Source organism: Henckelia pumila, chromosome 3, assembly GCF_033568475.1.
Source record: "Henckelia pumila isolate YLH828 chromosome 3, ASM3356847v2, whole genome shotgun sequence".
NCBI classification, from domain to species: domain Eukaryota; kingdom Viridiplantae; phylum Streptophyta; class Magnoliopsida; order Lamiales; family Gesneriaceae; genus Henckelia; species Henckelia pumila.
The window spans coordinates 117,251,561-117,277,835 of NC_133122.1; the positions used below are offsets into that span (position 1 = coordinate 117,251,561).

Consider the following 26,275-nt stretch of genomic DNA (forward strand, 5'->3'; position numbering starts at 1 on the left):
TCATCAATTCAACATTTTAAATTTTTAAGAAATACATCAAGCTATGACATTAATTTATTCGCCCAAAATTTAAAAGATTTCATATCTTAAATCTAACCTGCAATCTGTGAAAATTTCACTTTGAGCACAAAGATAGGGGCAATTCCCATCAACCCACGTCAATGTAGATCTTCAACATTGCCGGAGTAAACACAGATCTGCGACATTTTTGTTGATGGATTAAACGATTAAGATTGACAGAGAAATGCTCGATAGAGGAGAATCAAGAAGAAGGACCAAGAGAAAGTAACAATTTTTCAGCAGAATCACGTTTTTTTTTGGTAAAAATATCAGGGTATTTTGGTAAATTGGCCAAAATAGGAAGTCGAAAAAAGAGCATAAAGAATTGAGAACAAAGTATTTTTAAAATAGAGACCGAGAAAAAATACATGTTTGCTATTAGGGATTTATCACAAATTTTTTTTCTTAAATTAACTGTGTTTTCAATTTATAATATAGAGCAACTATCGGTCGACAAGTTGACAATTCGATTTCGAATATTTTTTATTAACAGAAACAAAATCTCTTCAAAATTAAGCACAACTCCAAAATCCTACATTCAAATAAATGTGAAAACCAATTGTACAAACGGACAAAATTTAGACGTGTACTGTATGTGTCAACATTATTTTACACTGCATTTTAGGAAGAACCGAGAATAATTTTCTTCATAATATATGGAATGCTCACAATGCAAAATAGAGTACAAATCGTGTTGTATCATATTTACAAATATTATTATCAGTTTTTCCAAAACACTACAGTATTATTGCTTAAACTCTATTTACAGTACATTTTTTGTACGAGATGGGGAAATATCTTGCTTTAACACTTTTTTTTTTTTTTTCCAAGTGAGATTTTCATCAAAATATCTCGACTAAATATATTGCAAATATTTGTCTCCATATAACATAAAATCATCTATACAAGATACACGTAACACAAATGGAAGGGCGAATGACATTCGTCAATCAATATTATATATATTATTTAATATACAAGTGATACAAATATGTTTGTTTTTTTTTATCTTGTAATAATTATTTATCTAATCTAATCTAATATAATCTAATCTAACAAATATCTTGAAAATGGTAGTAGGGCTGGAATTGTTTGACCATGGATTCGTGTTTTGTCAACCATTCATCTCCCAGAAGATATCTAAGATTCGAGCTCCGGACGTTTACGACGACGTATTGGAGATTCTTGGCCAGGAACAAGTTAGCAAGTTTCACATCTTTGCAGTGCTTTGCTTTGGCGTCTAGCTTGCGGAGGAGGGCTGAAATAAGCCTCGCCATCCTGTGAGAGAGCGGAGAATCGTCGGGAAATTCGACGTGGAATCCCGGAGATTCGGCGAAGATATCGGCTAGAACGTTGCTGTAATCGGAGAGGAGCGACAGGTGATTCAACACTCGTGTGGTCAGACTGTGAATCCCGGCGCCGGAGATCCGGGATTTGGATGAATTCTTGGATACCGAGGACTCGAAGTCGTCGAACCAGGAGCGCACGGATTCGGCGAGATGGATGAGTGAGGAAATGGCCTGGGATTTGATTATGGCCGTCGAATTGGAGGAGAAGATGGAGACGATTTCCGGCCAGTGATCGGAGATGGCGGCGTACATGTCGAGCAGGCGGAAGATCTTCCCCGGCGATTTTTTGCTCTTCTTGGCGATTTTTTCTGGGAAATCGAACAGAATCATGGCTCCTTCTTTGGCGATCTCCGCGAAGCACGATTCCCGGGTGGAATCGGAGATGGCGAAGACGTGGTCGCAGAGAATCCTCTCGCCATTGAAGAGCGTCTTCACAGAAACTCTCAATGCGTTCAGCCAATGATTGATCCTCAGCTCCAGAGCTTCCCAATTCATTCTATGAATCTGCCAAGGGCTAAGTTTCTCCACTCCGACCCTGTAAATTCCTTCATCAACAACAGATTGCCGAATGATTTTGTATATTTTCAAGCATTCCCTGACGTAGCCAGACGATATCATGCACTCCGCTATCAATCTCAGATCCTCCATCGCCAAACCTGCGACATCAGACAACAACAGCCCATTCGCCGCAGCTCTGGTCTCATCGTCTTCGAAATCCGATAAGCTGGAAGTCATCGAGCTGCGGGGAGAAGATCGAGCGGAGACAGATTCCGGGTCGAGATACGCCCTGTTCTTCGATAGAATCTGGTAGAATTCCTTCTGCAGCCTCATCATAGCAATTTGCATCAAATTCTGCGCGCGGATTAGCTTCTCGGAGCTGGAATTCTCCATGTTCAAGAACTGCATGGCCCGATGCAGATTGGTGACGCATCTGAGGAAATCTCTGGCCTCTCTTCTGCTCCCGTGGAACAGACAAGTACTGGAGATCAGTAATGGTGCCTCAGTGTTCCATTTCGTGATGAAAGGTTCCGCCATATCCAGAGTCCGCTCCATGACTGATTCGCGGAAGCTCGGGCGAGATGGCGAAAACCCGAATCGCGAAGGAGACGAGGGAGAGGTGGAGGAGAAGGATTTTGGTGAAAAAAGTAAGCTTTTCATGGTTTTAGTAGCCTTGGGGTTTTGAGCTAGGTTGGTTTAGTTAATTCGCTGGTTAAGCAGCAAATGGAACTTTGATAGAATTGATAGTGTGTTGTGGAGTATTTATAGAGCAGAGAGAGACAGAGAGAAGCAATAATTTAAAATTTGTTAGACTTGGAAGACACAAGAAGTGTAGCCTCCTAGTTTCGTGTCAAGGAAACTAATATTACAAGCTTTCCGTCCAAAGAATAATGAATTTTTCATCTCATCAAACTCGACTTCCTAATTATAGGATATGACATACATGTAAAATGTTACGTAAATAATAAAATATATGATCATTATTTGTTATTTATATAATGTATTTTTGTTTATAAAATAATTGTTTTGAATGTAATTTTCTATATTAAGTACTTTAAAAAGGTAATTTTTTTTTTTAAAAAAAATGGTATGAATTAGTTTAGAGAAATGTTGAGAATGCACGATTGGTAAAATATGTTATCAAATGCATCAAATGAAAGTCACATTCCTCCGAACTTGATTCACTTGTCAACACTACAAAGATGTTGGGGTGTAATAATGTTTCTTATTGTCTATATTGAGATAATGATCGAACTGTAGTGTTTGAATGATGTAAAGTTCAAAAAAATTGAGTTATACTATTATCACTAATTATAAATTTTGAGAAAAAAAAATAAGTGATCAGTCTTATCGAAGAAAACATATGAAAATATTTTGAAAAATCATCAATTTTAATTAGTAGAAAAATGGTTGAAAATTAAACAAATGAATGAAACTTAAAACCTATACTCAGACATTTCATCTCAGTATAGAGGAGATCTGCACTTTTTTCCGTACAACGCTTTGAATTGTGTCATTCCTATACTCGTCTGGAAGCTTTTGTTGTACGAAAACTCCACAAGAGGCAACGAATCCTGCCAACTAGTGCCAAAATCAAGCACCACTCCTCGCAGCATATCCTCCAGAGTCTGAATCATTCGCTCTGATTGACCGTCGGTCTGAGGATGGTATGCTGTACTCAAGTGCAAACGAGTACCAAGAGTCTCCTGTAGACTATGCCAGAAGTGAGAAGTAAACCGAGGATCTCGGTCTGAAACAATCGATCTCGGCACACCATGCAATCTGACAATATCTTTGACATACAACTCAGCCACCTAATCGTGACGATATGTCATCCTATACGGGATGAAACAGGCAGACTTCGTCAAACGATCAATCACCACCCAAATTGCATCACAACCTCAGATTGAACGTGGTAGCTTCGTGACGAAATCAATAGAGATATGATCCCATTTCCATTTTGGAACAGATAAACTGTGCAGAAGACCACCCGGTCTCTTTCTCTCAGCTTTCACCTGCTGATCATTATACATCTTCCGGCCACCAGGATGAACACTGAACCGACTGCAATGTGCCTCACGAAGAATAAGCTGTCTCAACTGAGAAATATCAGGCACGACAATACGGTTATTCAAAAATAAAACATCATCCCTGGCCTGAAACTCAGACTGATGTCCCGATCTGACTTTCTCAATCGAATTCTGAATACTCGGGTCCAATACTTGTGCATCTCTGATCCTCACAAACAACTCTGGTTCTGCCTGAATAGCAAAAACTCTGATAGAACGTCTATCGGTTTCAAACTCCAACCCTGAAGTGCAATAATCCTCGATCAACTGAAAAACATCGACAGTATAAAGAGATAGGGAACAAAGCTTTCGACTCAACGCATCTGCAGCTGCATTCGATTTTCCCGGATAGTACTTGATTTTGCAGTTGAAATCCTTCAACAAATCTAACTATCTCCTCTATCTCATATTCAACTCGGACTGTGAAAACAAATACTTAAGACTCTTATGATCAGAAAAGATTTCGAAGGACTCACCGTATAGATAGTGACGCCAGATCTTCAAGGCAAATACAATAGCAGCGAGTTCAAGATCATGGACTGGATAACGAGTCTCATGTTGTTTCAAATGCCTTGATGCATAAGCTATCACGTGCTTACTCTGCATAAGGACACAACCAAGACCTAAATGAGAAGCATCGCAATACACCGTAAAACCTCCAGTACCGGATGGAATAGAAAGAATCGGAGCGCTAGTCAATCTCTTCTTCAGATCAATGAAACTGGTCTCACACTCTTCAGTCCAAACAAAAGGAGCATTCTTCTGAGTCAGCTGGGTAATCGGATTCGCAATAGATGAGAAACCCTGAATAAATCTGCGATAGTAACCCGCTAAACCCATAAAACTTTGAATTTTAGGCACAGAAGTCGGCCTAAGCCAATTCATAACCGCCTCGATCTTGCTGGGATCAACAGAAATTCCATCTCCAGAGATAATATGACCAAGAGAAATGACTCGGTCTAACCAAAACTCGCACTTCGATAGTTTGGCATACAATTGCTCGGTCCTCAAAATCTGCAAGATGGTCCTCAAATGCTCTGCATGGTCAGAACAGCTCTTCTAATAGATAAGAATATAATCGATAAAAATAATAACAAACTCATCTAAGTACCGCTGAAAGATACGGTTCATCAATCCCATAAAGACTGCTGGAGCGTTAGTCAATCCGAATGGCATGACTATAAACTCGAAATGGTCATACCTCGTTCTGAAGGCAGTCTTAGGAAAATCCTCTTCCCGAACCCTAAGTTGATGATAGCCTGACCTCAAATCGATTTTCGAATAAACACAAGAACCCTGCAATTGGTCAAAAATATCATCTATTCGAGGTAAGGGATACCTGTTCTTTACCGTCGCTTGATTCAGTTGGCGGTAGTCAATGCAGAGTCTCATAGGACCATCTTTCTTTCGAACGAAAAATATCGGAGCACCCCAAGGCGATACACTAGGTCGAATGTATCCCTTGGCAATCAAATTGAAACGACCCTAACTCTATAATAAATAAATATGCGGAAATTTTTTTTTTTTATACTACTAAATAAAATATGTACATATATGCCCATACATATATGCACAGAATAAAATCTTAAAATAAATTCATGACTAAATAAATAAACAATTTAAATACTTAAATAAAATGCATTCTATGAATTAAATAAATATCTGAGTCAACCCTATAATTTAAAAATATACTGCATAATTAAAATAAATAAAAAGTGTGCATGCACTAAAATATTTAATAAAATATTCCAAACAACTCAACCCTTATAAAAATAATAAAATGTATCATAAGACTCAAGCATGGTGACTCAGAAGCTGTCACGGTCACGGGGCTACTGCAGCACTGCTCATACGTCCTCACCACCGGTAGGGGTAACCTGCTCCTCTACATACTCACCTGCACCATATCAGTGTAGTGAGCCTAGAGGCCCAACATGCATACTAACAAGGGTTTAAGATAATTTAATACACTTTCATACATAATACATATACTATAAGTGCATGAGCATGCCTTAAAAATAATAACATAAATGTTGCTTAAATAATCACTGAATTATACATAACATACTTAATATCATACATACTTGAGTTGTTGAGCACTTATTTTCTTAACATCGAATGGTCCTATCCGTAAGTGTGACTCATACTTATAGTGCGACTGATCAGTCTAAGAAACCATCGTACGAGGCTGGTGGCGAACCACCCATACATAAATGGCAGAAACTGCCCATACATAAATGGCCACACTACTTCAATTTCCACCTAAAATTATTTTATTTGCTCAACCATAGAATTTTCAATCATAGCACAAAAAATTGATTTCATGAATGCATGTACTTACATAAATGGTGTGTCCTTCATTTATATTTAATTTATTTTCTAATATCATATAATATTCAAATAACTTTTCATGCATAAAATAATTAAATATAAACTCAGGACACATGAAATTTCTCATGGATGGTTCTGCTGCTGGCCCTAGACATGCAAGCCCATTAACTTAAGACTTGGCCCAATAAATTAACCAAAGCCCATTAAGACTAAATTAGGCCCAATAACACTGTCCCTGGCCCAATGGGCCCAAAAGCCTAATAACAGGCCCAATAACTTTCATGGGCTCCCAAGCCCATAAAAATTTCTGGCCAACTTAAAAATTTAAATAAAAATTATTAAAAGCCCAAAAATAGTTAAATTAACCCAAAATAATTTAATGGAGCCCAAATAAATTAAATAGTACTAATTAAATTTTTGGGAATTTAATTAGCCCATTTAACTCCTAATTAACTTAAAAACTTAAAAAAAAATAAAAATACCCGAGCCCAATTAAAATAACCCGGACCCGGACCCACTTAACCCGACCCACTAACCTACTGACCCGACCCGGACCCAAGACCCGACCCGGAAGCCACCAGAAACCCTAAGCCCGACTCCCCCCTCTCTCGTTACGTCTCGGCCAAGAGCAGCAGGCCTTCTTGGCCTGCTGCCGGCCGGCTCCGGCCGCCCCTGGCCGGAGCGCCGCCTCCCGGACGTAGCCCACGTCCGGGCGGACCTAACCTGACCAGGCCCCAGCCCCCATGCAGCCAGGAACCAGGAACCCGAAGCCCATTAACTCGAAACCCTTACCTGCTCGGCCATGGCAGCCGTCTGTCCCTACGCCTCTCCTGGGTTCGTTTGGCTCGAACCACTCGAGCCATTCGAACCCAGGCTAGCCCACAACCCCCTCTAGACCCTTGGCCAGCGGCTAGACCCACCAATGGAAGAAAAACGTGAGCATGAACCATCAAAATGCCAAAACCGAGTGCATAGAGAAAGGATTTGAAAATTTGCTGTAAAAAAAAACTGATGAGTCTCGGTACTACACACCCACACACATACATACACTGATATAGGTTTGAAAAGTGAATAGAAACATGCCTTTCACCGTAGATGACGAGGAAACACGAGCGTGGGACGGTTCCGGGACGACGGGACGAAAATACGGGACTTTTGGAGCTTCAAGATCCTTGGCTATGGGGTCTTCTTTGGTGACGGCTCGATGGAGAAGAAGATGGAGGTGGGTGTCGGCTGAGTGGAAGAAAAATGTGGGAGGTAGGGATAGGTTTAGGTTTTAGTTTATTAGAAAATAGGGTAATTAAATATATAATTAAGGATATAATATATATAAAATATAACTTAACTAAAACTCTAAAAGAAATCTTTAAAAAAAATCTGAAACATTATTGAAAATCCCGAAATTAAAATTAAGGGAATTTTTAAAAGTGATTAAAAGTCATTATCTTGACTAATTTTGGATAAAAATGACCCCTAAAATTAAATAAAATCAAATATTTAAAATTTTGAGATAATAAGACTCGAAATAATATTTTAAGGCTCTAAAAAGGCTCATAAAATAATTTGGTGGAAAGTTGTCATCTCGTCCGTCCACGGTCCCGTCTACGCGATCAAATAATAATAAAAATACTAAAAATCATAAAAATCACTAATTATGGGTTAAATGCTTAAAAAATAAATTAAATCATGCATAAATAATTCACATAATTATTTAACCCATAATTCATAAATTTAAATAATTAAATATCCTAATTATGCAGGCGGATTTACGTATTTAAAAATACCGGGTGTTACAATTCTCCCCCCCTTAAATTGAATTTCGTCCTCGAAATTAAAGTACTTACCCGAACAACTCCGGGTAGCGAGTCCTCATATCCTCCTCGGTCTCCCAAGTAGCTTCCTCCTCCGAGTGATTCAGCCACTGGACTCTGACCATCGGTATGACCCGCGTCCTAAGCCTCCGATCCTCTCTAGCCAAGATCCGCACTGGTCTCTCCTCGTATACAAGATCTGGTGGCAACTGTAAGGGCTCGAAATCCAACACATGCGACGGGTTGGAGACATATCTCCGAAGCATGGATACATGGAAAACGTTGTGCACTGCCGCTAACCCTGGAGGTAGAGCTAAACGATAGGCCAACGTGCCAACTCGCTCCAAGATCTCGAATGACCCTATATATCTCGGATTAAGCTTGCCTCTCCGTCCAAAACGCGCTACTCCCTTCATAGGTGACACCTTCAGGAATACGTGATCACCTACGGCGAACTCCAAATCGCGTCGTCTGGCATCTGCATAACTCTTCTGCCGACTCTGCGCAGTCCTCATCCTATCTCGAATCTGCGTCACAATGTCAGCTGTCTGCTGCACAATCTCCGGACCCAACAAAATTCGCTCACCAACCTCATCCCAATGCACAGGAGATCTGCATCTCCTCCCATAAAGTGCTGCATAAGGAGCCATACCTATAGACGACTGAAAACTGTTGTTATAGGTAAACTCCACTAATGGCAGTCTAGTCTCCCAAGATCCTCGAAAATCGATGACACAAGCTCTCAAAAGATCCTCGAGAACCTGGATCACTCTCTCGGACTGCCCATCTGTCTGGGGATGAAATGTTGTACTGAACAAAAGTCTAGTCCCCAAAGCTGTGTGCAGACTCTTCCAAAACGCTGAGGTGAACCTCGGATCTCTGTCTGACACGATAGACACTGGTATGCCATGCAGTCTAACAATCTCTCTGACGTAAAGCTCTGCATACTGTGTCAAAGTGTAAGTAGTTCTTACCGGCAAGAAATGAGCTGACTTGGTGAGTCTATCCACAATCACCCAAATCGTTGTACACCCTCTGGTACTCCTCGGTAAGCCAACCACAAAGTCCATCGTAATATTCTCCCACTTTCATTCCGGAATAGGGAGAGGTCTAAGAAGTCCTGCTGGACGCTGATGCTCTGCTTTGACTTGCTGACAAGTCAAGCACTCTGACACCACTCTCCCGATGTCACTCTTCATCCCAGGCCACCAATACAATAACTGCAAGTCTCGGTACATCTTCGTACTTCCGGGGTGAATGGAGTACGGAGATGCATGAGCCTCTGCTAGAATCTCGGCTCTCAACTGATCAACGTTCGGTACCCACATCCTCCCACGGTACTGAACGATGCCATCCTCCACTGTATATAAGAGATTACCTCTGGCCTCATCTCTCTGTCTCCATCGCTGTAGCTCCTCATCAGTGGACTGTCCCTCTCTAATCCGATCTCGCAGAACTGGCTGCACCGTCAACACTGACAAGCTCGGTGCATGGCCACTCGGATAGCACTCCAAACCAAATCTCTGAATCTCGGTCTGTAGTGGTAACTGTACAGTCAAACATGATACCACTGACAACTTCCGACTCAAAGCATCTGCCACTACATTAGCCTTACCCGGATGGTAGCTAATGTCACAGTCATAGTCCTTAACAAACTCAAGCCATCTGCGCTGCCTCATGTTCAACTCCTTCTGGGTGAAGAAGTACTTGAGGCTCTTGTGGTCTGTGAAAATCTTGCACTTCTCGCCATACAGATAGTGCCTCCAGATTTTCAACGCAAATACCACTGCTGCAAGATCCAAATCATGCGTCGGATAGTTCTGCTCATGAATCTTCAATTGTCGCGACGCATATGCGATAACTCTGCCACTCTGCATAAGTACTGCGCCCAAACCAAGCTTGGACGCGTCGGTGTACACCACTAACTCCTCATGTGGCACTGTCATAGCTAACACCGGTGCTGAAGTAAGTGCATCCTTCAGCTGATCAAAGCTCCTCTGACAATCTGGACTCCAACTATACTTCGCGTTCTTCTTGGTCAAGGAAGTCAAGGGTACTGCAATAGAGGAAAAACCCTTGATGAACTTTCTATAGTATCCTGCTAAACCCAAGAAGCTACGAATCTCCGAAGCATTCTTTGGAATCCCCCAATCCCTCACTGCCTGCACCTTGGACTGATCCACTGCAATCCCATCCCTAGAAATAATGTGTCCTAGAAACGCCACCTGCTCCAACCAAAACTCACACTTACTGAACTTTGCAAACAGTCGATGCTCCCTCAAAGTCTGCAAGGCTGTATGCAAATGCTGTGTATGCTCCTCAATGCTTCTCGAGTAGATCAATATGTCATCAATGAATACAATGACAAACTGATCTAGATACGGCTGGAAGACACGATGCATGAGATCCATAAAAACTGTTGGAGCATTGGTCAACCCAAAGGGCATCACCAAGAACTCATAGTGCCCATATCGTGTCCTAAAGGCAGTCTTAGACACGTCTGAATCTCTGACTCTCAGCTGATGGTAACCAGATCGCAGATCGATCTTGGAGAATACCGAAGCTCCCTGCAACTGATCGAATAAATCCTCTATCCTCGGTAGCGGATACTTATTCTTCACTGTGACTCTGTTGAGCTCTCGGTAGTCAATGCACAATCTCATGCTGCCGTCCTTCTTCTTCACAAACAACACTGGAGCTCCCCATGGAGAAAAACTAGGACGAACAAAGCCCTTCTCCAACAGCTCCTGAATCTGCTCCTTCAACTCTCTCATCTCTGTAGGAGCAAGTCGATACGGTGCCTTAGAGATAGGCACAGTATCCGGCAACAACTCAATACTGAACTCCACCTCTCTCACTGGTGGAACTCCTGCAACATCGTCAGGAAAAACATCTGGATAGTCACGTACCACCTCTATGTCTGATAAAGATCTGCTAGAAACGTCTGAGGTAGTGACCACACTAGCAAGAAAACCCTGACATCCATTGCGCAACAGTTTCCTCGCACGAACAAGTGATATCATCTGAGGAATACTGCTAGACTGAGATGCAAAGAAAGTAAACATCTCACCTCCTGCTGGCTTCACTGACACTGTCCTACGTCGGAAATCAATCGAAGCTCCATTAACTGATAGCCAGTCCATACCCAAAATCAAGTCAAGTCAAACCCAGTCAATGGAAGAACCACTAGATCTGCTCGAATGGAGTGTCCCTGCAACTCCAATGCCAGATTCCTGATGACACTAGTGGTAGTGATAATCTGTCCGGATGGCATGGTAACATCGTAACCACTGTCTACAACCTCCGGTGAAATGCCTATCCGTCTGATAAAATCTCGGGAGATAAACGAATTCGTGGCTCCTGAATCTAGCAACGCAAACGTGGAGTTGCCTCCAACTAGAATTCTCCCTGCACGCAGAAGATTCCCAACAATTCATACCACTATGCTCCCAAGGTTAAAACACTAAAATCCTTAATTCTAATCACAAAAAAACAAAATTCTTATTCTAGCATGCTGATAGTTAAACTCAAGTAACAGGCATTCAAATATAATCGTAATAAACAAAAGCAAAGAATTGAAAAAGGTCTAGGGGTTAGGTATACCGGTGATCAAGGAGGTATCTGGGTCAGCCTCCTCTGCCTGCATCACATATACTCGCCCACTGACGTTCTGCCTCTGCGGGCAGTTGGCAATCTGATGCCCCGGCTCTTTGCAACGATAGCAGACTCCTGCTCCCATAAGACACTGCCCGGAATGCATCTTCTGACACTTCGGACATACTGGATATCTCCCTGGAGTAGGGGCCCCGCCCCTAGTCTGCTGCTGTGGCTTCCCCTGAGGCCTCTGCTGATTCGGGCCCTTAGATGGCCCTGTAGACTGCTTCTTCGCAGGTGGCTGCGAAGATGATCGCTGATACCCTGTCTGCACAAACTGCCTCTTACCCTGCTGCTCTCTCTGTATCTCCCTCCGTCCCTCCTCGGAACGCAAGGCCCTGCTGACTGCAGACTCATATGTAAAGACGTCTGCCATACGTACGTCATTCCTGATCTCAGCCTTCAGGCCCTCCACAAACTGCCGCAGCTTCTCCTGCGGACTATCAACAATCATGGGCACAAAGTGACAGCCCCTCTCAAACTGGCTCACGTACTCCACAACAGACCTGTCCCCCTGACGGAGACTCATGAACTCCCGGATCATGCGACTGCGCACATCCTCAGTGAAGTACTTGGCGTAGAAGATACGCCTGAACTCAGCCCACGTCAGTGTAGGTAAATGGACCCCTCTAACTGCACCCTCCCACCAAAGGGCTGCATCGCCTCGCATCATGTACGTAGCACAGCTCACCCTGTCGGCGTCTGTGATCCCCATATAGTCGAAGATGGACTCAAGAGAGCGAATCCATCCCTCAGCCACCAACGGATCGGTGGTCCCCACAAACTCCTTAGGCCCCTTCTTCTGGAACCTCTCTGCGACGTCCTCCTCGTGGGACAGTCTGGGACGGGCAGCCTGCTGCTCCAGCAAGGCAGTAATACCCGCCATCATCGTGGCACTGGCCTGCTCCAGTGCTGTCATGGGGTGCTGCTGAGGTGGCGGTGGAGGTGGAGGTCTCCCACGTCGATTCACCTGTCTGGGAGGCATTCTGCACCACCACATATTTATTTACGTAAATCGCCTTGCATAACTAAGTGTTTAAAATTTAAGGCTAACTTAAATTATAGAAATTAAATCATACTATAAACATTTAAAACTTACAGACCGGTAGCGTGGATTTCTGAGCTCGCAAAGCAGTAGTGACCCCTCCAAGGACCGTGCTTTGATACCAACTGAAACGACCCTAACTCTATAATAAATAAATATGCGGAAATTTTTTTTTTTTATACTACTAAATAAAATATGTACATATATGCCCATACATATATGCACAGAATAAAATCTTAAAATAAATTCATGACTAAATAAATAAACAATTTAAATACTTAAATAAAATGCATTCTATGAATTAAATAAATATCTGAGTCAACCCTATAATTTAAAAATATACTGCATAATTAAAATAAATAAAAAGTGTGCATGCACTAAAATATTTAATAAAATATTCCAAACAACTCAACCCTTATAAAAATAATAAAATGTATCATAAGACTCAAGCATGGTGACTCAGAAGCTGTCACGGTCACGGGGCTACTGCAGCACTGCTCATACGTCCTCACCACCGGTAGGGGTAACCTGCTCCTCTACATACTCACCTGCACCATATCAGTGTAGTGAGCCTAGAGGCCCAACATGCATACTAACAAGGGTTTAAGATAATTTAATACACTTTCATACATAATACATATACTATAAGTGCATGAGCATGCCTTAAAAATAATAACATAAATGTTGCTTAAATAATCACTGAATTATACATAACATACTTAATATCATACATACTTGAGTTGTTGAGCACTTATTTTCTTAACATCGAATGGTCCTATCCGTAAGTGTGACCCATACTTATAGTGCGACTGATCAGTCTAAGAAACCATCGTACGAGGCTGGTGGCGAACCACCCATACATAAATGGCAGAAACTGCCCATACATAAATGGCAGAAACTGCCCATACATAAATGGCCACACTACTTCAATTTCCACCTAAAATTATTTTATTTGCTCAACCATAGAATTTTCAATCATAGCACAAAAAATTGATTTCATGAATGCATGTACTTACATAAATGGTGTGTCCTTCATTTATATTTAATTTATTTTCTAATATCATATAATATTCAAATAACTTTTCATGCATAAAATAATTAAATATAAACTCAGGACACATGAAATTTCTCATGGATGGTTCTGCTGCTGGCCCTAGACATGCAAGCCCATTAACTTAAGACTTGGCCCAATAAATTAACCAAAGCCCATTAAGACTAAATTAGGCCCAATAACACTGTCCCTGGCCCAATGGGCCCAAAAGCCCAATAACAGGCCCAATAACTTTCATGGGCTCCCAAGCCCATAAAAATTTCTGGCCAACTTAAAAATTTAAATAAAAATTATTAAAAGCCCAAAAATAGTTAAATTAACCCAAAATAATTTAATGGAGCCCAAATAAATTAAATAGTACTAATTAAATTTTTGGGAATTTAATTAGCCCATTTAACTCCTAATTAACTTAAAAACTTAAAAAAAAATAAAAATACCCGAGCCCAATTAAAATAACCCGGACCCGGACCCACTTAACCCGACCCACTAACCTACTGACCCGACCCGGACCCAAGACCCGACCCGGAAGCCACCAGAAACCCTAAGCCCGACTCCCCCCTCTCTCGTTACGTCTCGGCCGAGAGCAGCAGGCCTTCTTGGCCTGCTGCCGGCCGGCTCCGGCCGCCCTTGGCCGGAGCGCCGCCGCCCGGACGTAGCCCATGTCCGGGCGGACCTAACCTGACCAGGCCCCAGCCCCCATGCAGCCAGGAACCAGGAACCCGAAGCCCATTAACTCGAAACCCTTACCTGCTCGGCCATGGCAGCCGTCTGTCCCTACGCCTCTCCTGGGTTCGTTTGGCTCGAACCACTCGAGCCATTCGAACCCAGGCCAGCCCACAACCCCCTCTAGACCCTTGGCCAGCGGCTAGACCCACCAATGGAAGAAAAACGTGAGCATGAACCATCAAAATGCCAAAACCGAGTGCATAGAGAAAGGATTTGAAAATTTGCTGTAAAAAAAAACTGATGAGTCTCGGTACTACACACCCACACACATACATACACTGATATAGGTTTGAAAAGTGAATAGAAACATGCCTTTCACCGTAGATGACGAGGAAACACGAGCGTGGGACGGTTCCGGGACGACGGGACGAAAATACGGGACTTTTGGAGCTTCAAGATCCTTGGCTATGGGGTCTTCTTTGGTGACGGCTCGATGGAGAAGAAGATGGAGGTGGGTGTCGGCTGAGTGGAAGAAAAACGTGGGAGGTAGGGATAGGTTTAGGTTTTAGTTTATTAGAAAATAGGGTAATTAAATATATAATTAAGGATATAATATATATAAAATATAACTTAACTAAAACTCTAAAAGAAATCTTTAAAAAAAATCTGAAACATTATTGAAAATCCCGAAATTAAAATTAAGGGAATTTTTAAAAGTGATTAAAAGTCATTATCTTGACTAATTTTGGATAAAAATGACCCCTAAAATTAAATAAAATCAAATATTTAAAATTTTGAGATAATAAGACTCGAAATAATATTTTAAGGCTCTAAAAAGGCTCATAAAATAATTTGGTGGAAAGTTGTCATCTCGTCCGTCCACGGTCCCGTCTACGCGATCAAATAATAATAAAAATACTAAAAATCATAAAAATCACTAATTATGGGTTAAATGCTTAAAAAATAAATTAAATCATGCATAAATAATTCACATAATTATTTAACCCATAATTCATAAATTTAAATAATTAAATATCCTAATTATGCAGGCGGATTTACGTATTTAAAAATACCGGGTGTTACACAAATCCTCCAACTGCTCCTTCAAATCCTTCAATTCGATCGGAGCCATTCGATATGGAGCTTTGGAAATTGTCTGAGTACCTGACAACAGTTCAATAACCGCCTCGATCTTGCTGGGATCAATTTTAATTAGTAGAAAAATGGTTGAAGCTACATGTTTTCTTTTTTTTTTTAAGAAAAAAAAACTTAAATTAAACAAATGAATGAAACTTAAAACCAGTTATACATGTACAACGTATGTGTCTAGATTAGCTGCTTTATTAATATTGTGGGCGTAGGTATTTTGTTAACCCCACCCACCTACACGTGGCCGAATCCTTTCTCACCAATCTTCACATCACAATAAGCTGAGAAGTTCGAAGGAAGCTACAGCCTACAGCCGATCCTTTCTATACTATAAATCAAGGATAGATCTAAACTACCTAAACTCCCATTTTTTTTAATCATATATATAACTTGATCATTTTTCATTTTTTATCTTGTAATATTTAAAATTGTAGGTTTAGTCATGTAAAATAATATTTATTATTCTCAATATAGTCTTTTCTTCATTAAAATGTTAACGTTAGATGTGTATATGATCATTTTTTCATCTCTACCTCATGGTGCTCATCCCCATTCCCTAATGGCCAAAAAACTGCAGTGAGAGAGCGCTCGTACACAAATAGGATTTTCAATTACGTGCATGTATATATAGTTCTTGAAAATGTTTAAAAATTGATGGAAAAATGGGTAAATCGAAAATCCTCAATTTGATAAAAATCCAATATTAAACATCAAATACCGTATGGATGACAAATGGGAATTAACGTGGCGCTGTTATACTCTTATGTATAATTCATGGTATAATTAGTCTGCAAGATGTGTCCCACTTCATTAATTAACATAGGAGACGACTATTGCTAATTCTATGATCATTAGGGGGAAAAAAAAGAAAAGAAAAAAAAAACCTTCCACATCACGTATAAATTAAAGAATGTTTTGTCGAATTATACCACAATTAATATTTTGGTTTCAATTAAATATGGTATTGATATAATATTCATACACATACATATATGAATAAAATTAAAGCTCATTTCAAATTGCTCATCTTCCCCTTCTCTCCCTCGTTTTAGTGTGCTTCTAGTGGGCTTTTAGGCCTATTTTAGGCGTCGTTTCGGAGGCCGGACGATAGCGAGAATCTACCGGGATCGTAGCGGAGTTGTGCCTAGGTTTTGAGGTCATCGCCATCAAACGGCTAACGACAGATGCAGATATACAACTATACTCTGATTAGCTTTTGCGAGTAGCTATTAGTGTAGTTAAGGCTCTTAGACCTTAGTAAGCGATAAGTGATATAGTGATTATATGTTTATAGGCTTGAACTCTAGTGATATAAGTGGCTAGGTTGCTTGAGTTGCATGATTTGAGATACAGACGTACTATCCGAGATATCTTGATTGAGTATGCATATTCTATGTTTGCATATATGTTTTATGTGACATTACTGATTGTGCATTGATTATGTCACGGATATTATGCTGCATACATCATCATGTTGATCTTGTTTCCATTGATATTACCAGTAGAGGAGTCGCTCAGCCCCATTATATTTTGTGGATGGATGCCATGGTTTTGGATCCGGTTATGTCCACGGTTTATGGTATGGGAGTGCCTCCTGATGCGACGGCCCAACGTACTACATACCATGCACTACAAGAAAATGTCAATTCAACAACACACAAAAGACAACGGTTTTATGGCAAAACCGTTGTCTTGAACCCTTTAACAACGGTTTTCACTAAAATCGTTGTCTTTAAACATTTTTTTATCAAATACAACCGTTTTTGAAAAACCTTTGTCTTTCTGGGGCAAAAGACAACGGTTTTTTAAAACCGTTGTCTATTAGCGGATTTTTTTGGAGCTACAACAACGGTTTTTGGCAACCGTTGTCTTTGTGCATTTTTTTAAGGTCAAATACAACAGTTTTTAAAAACCGTTGTCTTTAAGCGGATTTTTTTGAAGCTATAACAACGATTTCTTATAATCCGTTGTCTTTGATATTTTTATTTTTATTTTTATTTTTAAAAATGATATATTATTTTCCTTTTCCTGTACGTGCACCATCTATTCCATTTCAAGCTTCTTCTCTATATCGCGATTCTTTTTTCAACTCTCAACCCTAGCCGCCCACTCTTGTCGTCGAATCGCCGTCCTTTCTCCTGAATCATAAAAACTGTTTTGGGTTTTTTGTTTCACACATCATAATCTTCATTTTGAGCCAAAGATCGACTGATTCGAGCCCTTTTTTCGTGCGGCCGAAGTGTTGTCGTGACTTGCTTCTGTGCACTTCTTCTCCGGTGAGTTTCAACGCCGATTTTCGGTCGATTCTTGGTGTTCTAGCGTGGATTCAAAATTTAAAATATTATGTAACTGAAGTTGTGTTCTTGCAGCCCGTATGAATCATGATTCGGCAAGTATTGCTGTTGTTCCGTTCCAGCCTTCTTTAGCTTTGAGTTTTGGGATTATAAGTTCTGTTTAAATGTTTTTCCTAAAGATTTGTTTGATACCTTGCAAAATATTTAGTATATTTTGTTTCGAAAGTCTTTTAATATTTTTTATATTTAGCAAATGAGTAATGAGCATTTTGATTTCTCCGTTTGATCAATGCTTAGAGTTTTTTTTATTTTTTTTTTCAAGGCTTAAGGAGTACGATTTTATTGATCTGTTTGTTACACGTGACATCTGAGTCATTCAGAGGATCTACGAAAAGCCAGACAAAGAATACATTCACATATAAACAAGGAGCGACATAACTATTCCGTTCTGATCTTTGTGAATCTACAAACCTGGTAAATTCTGCTTGATTTTGGGTAATGCGCTGATAGATATTTGTCTTAATTGATAACTTGTATTACCGGTAAGCCAACTTTTGTAACTATATGGATGGGTAGAAATTTAGCAGTGAAGGTGGGACAAACATTTGAAGAATCATAGATATGATTTTTGCCTTCCGCTGATCTGCTCCACTTTCTTGAGCGTCCATTTTCACTTGATTTTGCAGCTTCTCCATGATATTACTTATCTCCCGAGGTAGGTCGAAAGGGATAAAAACCACGTTATGATTTTTGGTGGAATGCATGCATCTTTATACTTGTGTGTGTATTCAACCCTATTATGGAAGTTACTTCTTTAGCATATTGATATGGAAATGATGATTGTAACTCAAAAGATCTGGTATGTAGAATCTAGTTATAAGCTTGGTCCATTAACTTTCAAACTCCAGAATTAAGGTTTATGAAAGCTTTATTAATTAATTTATTTGCTGCCAAATTTGGTAAAATATTGGCCTTCGTATTGTTGCTTTAATTGTTTTCTATGATTCTTTTTATGTTTGAAATAGATAGTACGGTTTTTGGTGTCCAAACTTGAACTCTACTTCGTAAATCTAGAATAGGTGTTGACTGTTGAGAATGTGAACTGCTCCCTCAAAACTTCTATTATTTTTAGATTGAGGTTTATTTATTTATATGGTGTGGGTGTTTATTCTAATCACTCTATCTGCTTACTAAGCATAAATTATGATGTTGAGAGATGCCACCCTCAACAGTTAAGTGTTTTTAATTTAGAAATTGTTTTCATAATCATTGAAAAATTTAATGGATATATTATATTATTTCATTTTGTAGGTTAATACAATGTCTAGACTAGGCGATTAAATGGTTTTAAATTCCATCCTTTGTTTTCAATGCAGGAGCTTTCTGTCATAGTGGCTAGAGGAAGAGATAATACTATGGTGTGCTATCCTGTTGTAGAAACTATCCACAGGCAATTACAGTCACTTTTTTATATATATATAATTCTACACTCGACACGCTTGATGTGACTCAAATCCCAGGGTTCCAATTCTGGGAAACCTATTGCTCCATAAATATGCCGATTGGTTGGTCGTTGCTAATTTACTTTGGACCAGTACTAGTTTTTTTTTTTTGTGTGGTATCTATTTGTCTTTAACCATTTTTAGAACTTTTCACGTATTTTAAATGTTTTGATACCTGCATTATATGTGTAGGGAGAACATTTGTCACATTGTCAAGTCCCCTGCCAATGTGTCGTGGAAGATTCTAAGGCTTGCAACTGATGTTGCATACAAGGCCGTGAGTTCTTTAGACGGTGCTGGTATATTTGCGGTTGAGTTGTTTTTGACAGCTGATGACCAGGTTATACATTGATTCATATTGTTTCACTTGCATTACATACTCAATATTGATGCATCTTTACATATAAATAATTGCATACTGGTGTTTTAACTTTGCAGTTTTGTGTAGATTGTTCGTGCTTACTTAAATGTCCAATTTCCTTAGGTCTTACTCAATGAAGTGGCACCCAGACCTCATAATAGTGGGCATCACACAATTGAGTCATGTTTTGCTTCACAATATAAGAACCATCTGAGGGCCGTTGTTGGTCTTACACTAGGCAATCCATCGATGAAGACTCCAGCAGCTATCATGTACAATATACTGGGAGAAGAGGAGGTAATTTTACTATTCAAAAAACCCTTATGCGTTGCCTTTGAGAACGACATAAACTGACCTCCTCTGGCCAATAAATATGAGATTTCCAAAAGAGTAGCTGTTTATTTTGTTTGTCACCACTTGAAATTTCCAAACTAAGTTTCTTTGTACTACAAAGATTCTCATCACATGCGGTATCATTACTCTTTATTTGGCAGCTGATATCTTTTGCTGGATTTAACATGTTAGGATAGATGATTCAGTTTTCTTATGAAGCCTCAAGGAATTCGATAAAAGATGGATGATTATTCAATGTTAAGGTGGTAGTTGGCATATCAATGAACTGTTGTGTTTAATTTTGTGTAACCTTCCTTATAGGGGATATAACGCTATTGATTGTCCCTGGTAACTAATACTGTCTCTAAGTCCAGAATTTGTCTTCAATTGCTACCAGCCTTTAAATAACATACAAGTCATTTCTGAATGCAGGGAGAACTAGGTTTCCTACTTGTCAATCAATTAATTGGAAGTGCATTGAGAATCCCTGGAGCATCAGTTCATTGGTATGACAAACCAGGTTAGTCAATTTTGTGCTCAGGGCACATGTTCTATTTTATTTACTCTCTCGGGTCTGCATGGTTAATCATACAATTGTTGACCAACCTTTGAAGTTGTCTCTTCTCAATCCTGGAATTTGTTCATTAGATGTAACTGACAAAAGAGGTTGATCTTGCATATGAGTTTAATATATGATCTCCGTTTTTCTTGTAGTGTTTATTCTATTTATGTGCTAATTCTCTAGAATTTGCATTTATTGTTGTTGTAATCTTGTTCTGAATTGTTGCAGGGGATAAAGGTGGATGTTAATCAATGGTGAAACGAGTATTCCAAGTTAATTTATATAGATTAGTTCATAACTCTATTTTCTAGTGTAGATTGAATTAGAATTAGAATTTTGATTGATTTGTAATATTGAAAAAATTTATATTAAATTTTATTTTGGAAATTTTAAATTGTGATTGATTTATAATATTGAATATTTGAATATTAAAATTTAATTTTTTTTTGTTTTTATTTGAGAAACGACAACGGATTTAACCTGTTGCAAAATCATTGTCGTATGTATTCAAAGACAACGGATTTAAACTGTTGCAGAATCGTTGTCATAAGCCTCAAAAGACAATGGATTTAAACTGTTGTAGAACCGTTGTTGTATGTCTCCTAAGACAACGGATATAAACTATTGCAACACCGTTGTGGTATGTCTCCAAAGACAACGGATATAAACCGTTGTCGTAGGTCATGCTTTTTACAACACCAACAGTTACAACAGTTTTAACTCCCCCTACGACAACGGATTTTATCCGTTGTCGTTTTCCATTTTTCTCGTAGTGATGCCACCTTTGACTGAGGAGTATTCTATCGATGATAGGTTTTTGGTACTCTTTCACTTGCATTATTCATTCATAGCCTGTGTGTAACGACCCGAGTTCTAATCTCTCATTTAATCAAATGTCCAATATTAGACAAGAAACAATGTCTAAACAAAAGAGTAAAAAAAATTTTTTTTTTTTTTAAATGGATTGCCCTGCGCACGCGCGCCGGCCAATGAGACCGAGGTCTCAAGAGCTGGCTCGCGCGCGCGCGAGTACTTGCTCGCCCGTGCGCCAGCCACTGCACCAGAAAAAAATGCTCAGCTACTGTCAAAAATAGTTCTTCAAGTATTTCCATCCAAGATCAACTCAAACAAGGATTTATTCATGATCTAATCCGTAGCAACATCTAACATGCATTCTAACATGCTATACAATGGATACCATTAGATCATAACAAGCCTTACAATCATAATCAAGACTTTCCAAAATATGCAAGACACATTGCTATATAACAAGATCAAGATACTTCATGGTGTTTTAAGGATTTACATCAAATCTCAAATCCTATAAACATCAACAAGACAACAACTAGATCATTTACAAGTCTTGATACAAGTATCTAAAACATGCTCATGTTTAGAATTCAACTCTACAACATGACAGCTCACTCAACCATCTAACTCGGATCATCACGCTATATCTCTTCAACCCTTGTTCTTCAAGATTGCCTTTGTTCTGCTTCATTTCCTCCTATTGCCATGACACATACAACATAACAATAGCCGGCTAACTCCGGTGAGAAATATATTTTCCAGTAAAAGCAACTAAACATGCATATAAGCATATATCAAGATCATGATATAAAAGAAAAGTAAATACAATGCATGTTTTTAAAACAAGGTTCATTTCATCATTCGTCGGTTGGGATCCCGAGAAGTAGATATCATAACTAATCCACCGACTCTCCCGCTCGAGGTGGGGTTACTTATCTTTCTTCTCTAGACTTTGAAGCAATCATATATGCAAATCAGACGCTAGGATAAAACAACCACCTAGGCCATACATATACGATTCCTCAAATCGTCTATTCGAACGTTTCCGTTCATTTCAAAATCAAGGAATAAGTCTTCAAGATGAATGCAACATATATCATCATCAAAACATTCATTATATCAAGAACTTATTCAATAACTCAAAGTAAAGCACATAAGAGCAATTAAGAAAACAAGTATGTGATTTAGGGGAACTCGATACAAATCATCTCGAGTTGTAATCCCAATCAAATAGTAGTCCACTTTTACCTTCGTATTTCGTTTGTTCTGAATGCTTCAACTCTGAACATAATCATCAAAACAGATATATCAAACTTCGATCAATTCTATCATATCAGAATTGTATCAAAATATCAATACATCTTCAATCCATTCATTTCCAAACCTTCACTTCTTCTTCCTTCAACGAAGTCCCGTTCTCGAGTCAATAAGACTTCACAATAATCTGAAATTGAAGAATAAAGATGCTACAACATCAGCAACATTTCAATGAACATCTCGGTTCAATTATCAGCTATCAAAACATCCATCTATTATCAAACAACTCATCCAAACCGTAAGCAAACTTCCTTGGTTCAAACTTCGATCTCTTGAGTTGATTGAGCTCATAACATGTTTGAAATGTAAAGATTATCTTCTAACAAAATTATTATATGATCTTCAGATCATTGGCTCAATCATAGACTATCAACAACGGTTTCAAAACATCAATCGACGGCATAACGACTGAAAATCGATAACCGACGAAATATCGACTTCGAATTCAATCTCATATCAGCATATGTGATCATAAACCAGACAAATAACCACATACCAGCAGCTAAAATTTCGATAATACATGCTTGAGAATCCATACGATTCATTCAAAATTAAATCTTCAATCCGGTTTCGAATATAAACAAGACAACACGTCAAGAACAAGATCATATGCTCATGTACTGATCTCTGCCAATTTCGTTCTACAAAACATACTTAAAGTACTCAGAAACTTACATAAAGTCGAAGTACTCATCGCAAGGATTCCAAAACATCTTTCGGAATTGAAATCGGACGAACGACGCAAAAGTTACGGCATTTTGAAAATCATCGAAACAACAAAAATGGAATGAATTCGAACTCCCCTGTTCCATTTCTGAACTCCTTCTCGCTCAAGCACGTATTCTGTTGATTAATAGACTAAAATTGGATATGTATACACAAATTGCAACTTAGTCCCTCAAATCTTCAGTAATTGCAACTCAGTCCTCGGCCGTCGTTTTAATTCAATTTCAATCCAAAATAATTTAAGAATATTAGAATTTAAATCAAAACTCTAAATATTCCCAAATTAAATATACTCGGATTAAAATAAATTAAATTCGAATTAATTAAATAATCCGGCCTTTTGCACTTTAGCCCTTCAAATGTCAGTATGTGCAAATCAGTCCCTGATCGAGTTATATCTTCCAAATTCATCTTCTTTAATTTCCGAAACATGGAATTAAATCTTCAATTCCATAAATATTCAAATCGAATATTTATTCTTTTAATTTAAGAATTCTCGGAATTTAATTCTCAAAATCCGCATATTCTCAAATTAAATATTTTCAGCTCGAAAATTAAATCTATCATTTTCATAATTTCTCAAATCAATATTAGCCCATAATATGGAATTTAATTCTCAAATCCCATAATTAATAATTTAATATTTTCGGGCCTTACAATTCCTCCCCTCTAAGAAATGATTTCGTCCTCGAAATCGTAGTCAAGCCAAATATCAAGTCTGATAGACTGAATGATTATCTGAAGTTATTTTCACTTCAATCATTCAACTCTAATGTATTCAGTTGTACTCGAAGTACTTAATATAATTCTCTCAGTATTCCTCTTGTCTGATTCAAGTACACAGAAGGAATCTATCAATATTTCCTTACTGTAGATACGTGAAACAATTCAGATTCATTGTATCAAGCTGAAAAGAATAAATCTTTCCCTTCATCAATTCCATCTGATATCTTATTCAATGAAATTCAATATTCAACTTCATATTCCGAATCTGTAGATTAAATCCTGCTTTTTCTCTATTCTGAATTGAATGATGTTTCAAGAATAACTTTGTCGCTTAACTAATCCGTTTCAGCTTCCAAAGTTATATCTATCATTCAATTACTAATTTTGGTTCTTCTTTTCCGTTTTCATTTCATACAGATTCATCGTCAAATTCGTTGTGTATTTCGAATCAACTCCGATCGGATATCGACAAATAATGTCTGATCTGATGTTATATACCTCGGTAATATCATTACAACACAAGAAATCGGAGTTCTTTTCATCATATTATCATATCATTATTTCAAAATTGGCTCAATAGCTATTACAGGAATTATAATCCTCAAGTGGCAACATATCAAATCAGATAATACCAAATCAGGTATTAAAGTTCTGAAAATATCTTCAATATTTGGAAAATCGACTCAGATAATCCATCAATCGAATTCAACTCTCAGAATATCAGTCAATCAATTGATGCCACATTCTGTCAAATAAATCTAAAGTCTTTATTCGGACAATAGATTTTAATCATTCCTGTACTTTCATCATATCTCTATCTTCTTCACAGATCTGAATAGATAGATGTTCGTCACATCTCATACAGAGTATTCTACCAAATTCTGATTAGTCTATTCGGACTATCAATTAATCAGAGTATAATATGTTGTAGTCACAGATTTCAACGTATTCAGAACTATTGATAATCGGTATCATATCAGATAAAAATTCATTCTCACAAATTCGATTCATCATCTCTGACTAATCTTCCCATTCATGGACAATATATTGTACCTTTTTCTCAAAAAGTACTCAATGTCTTCGGATCTTCTGTATTAAAATTAATAGTAAACCCAATGTTTCAATCTAAAACATTATTTCCTGGCTTACTGTTCATTTTGCAATGAATCTAATCACAATTCAATGATTTGTTCATACAGACAGATCATCGTATACAGTAATGTTCATGAATCAGTTCATAACTACCACCTGTTTACCTCATCTATATTGTTTCATCACGGTAGTTTTTGCAAACTATTCTTTCAAATTATAATCTTGTTTCAATGTTTGGAGTTTCCAAACTAACATTGAACTCATCTGATCAACGATTTTCAACTTCATCAGAAATTCTCTGTACGTTTAACTTCACAAACGTACTAATTCTGTTACTTCTATTTGCTTTATCAAAAGATAAAACAATTATCAAATGAATATCGAATTCATTGTTGTGCAATTCTTCAAATTCGGATATCTCTTTTCGGAAATATAAGGCACAATCAAATAATCAATCATAATATAATTCATTCATTCGGATCTGAGGCTTCAATTCATATCTCAATCTGGCATTTTGTACTGAATTCTAATCACTTCAGTTTACTTTTTGTGTTGTTTTCATCTTCTGAATAATTCTGCCTTACTTCCAATCGAAAAAATCATTCTGATTGGTGTTATATTCATCTGAATATTCAAATCAGAATACACAGAAATCTGAAATCAATTCATCGGATGCCTATTTCATTCCTTATTCCTATCTCCAAATACCGACAAATCATATCATCTAACCCAAAAATCATGGATCATATTCAAATTCTTCTATCAGTTATGAGTCACAATCTTAAATACACTGAGATATCATCAAATGATCAATAATTCTCAAAATCAAAAGAAATAAATCAAGATTGAGAAAATCCCTCAATCAAGGT

General features: G+C 38.4%; 2 protein-coding genes across 2 annotated transcripts; one reads left to right on the forward strand and one right to left on the reverse strand.

Annotated features, from left to right (window-relative positions):
* Positions 1 to 815: 815 nt before the first annotated feature.
* LOC140891888 (exocyst complex component EXO70H1-like) lies at positions 816 to 2,840 on the reverse strand. The gene has a single exon (XM_073300559.1). The coding sequence runs from the start codon at positions 2,565 to 2,567 to the stop codon at positions 1,113 to 1,115; it is 1,455 nt and encodes a 484-aa protein (XP_073156660.1). The 5' UTR covers positions 2,568 to 2,840; the 3' UTR covers positions 816 to 1,112.
* A 16,467-nt stretch (positions 2,841 to 19,307) lies between these two features.
* Positions 19,308 to 20,983, forward strand: LOC140889357 (phosphoribosylaminoimidazole carboxylase, chloroplastic-like). The gene is made up of 5 exons (XM_073297072.1): positions 19,308 to 19,427; positions 19,672 to 19,819; positions 19,964 to 20,137; positions 20,606 to 20,693; positions 20,964 to 20,983. The coding sequence occupies exons 1-5, from the start codon at positions 19,348 to 19,350 to the stop codon at positions 20,981 to 20,983; spliced, it is 510 nt and encodes a 169-aa protein (XP_073153173.1). The 5' UTR covers positions 19,308 to 19,347.
* Positions 20,984 to 26,275: the final 5,292 nt, after the last annotated feature.

What these genes read in the sequence shown, in the direction of transcription:
- LOC140891888 (XM_073300559.1), bottom strand. Translation starts at nt 2,567, where the DNA reads ATGAAAAGCTTACTTTTTTCACCAAAATCCTTCTCCTCCACCTCTCCC.
- LOC140889357 (XM_073297072.1), top strand. Translation starts at nt 19,348, where the DNA reads ATGCAGGAGCTTTCTGTCATAGTGGCTAGAGGAAGAGATAATACTATG. An exon ending in GTTGTAGAAACTATCCACAG is followed by an intron (nt 19,428 to 19,671) that starts GCAATTACAGTC and finishes TTATATGTGTAG; the next exon opens with GGAGAACATTTGTCACATTG. An exon ending in ATATACTGGGAGAAGAGGAG is followed by an intron (nt 20,138 to 20,605) that starts GTAATTTTACTA and finishes TTCTGAATGCAG; the next exon opens with GGAGAACTAGGTTTCCTACT.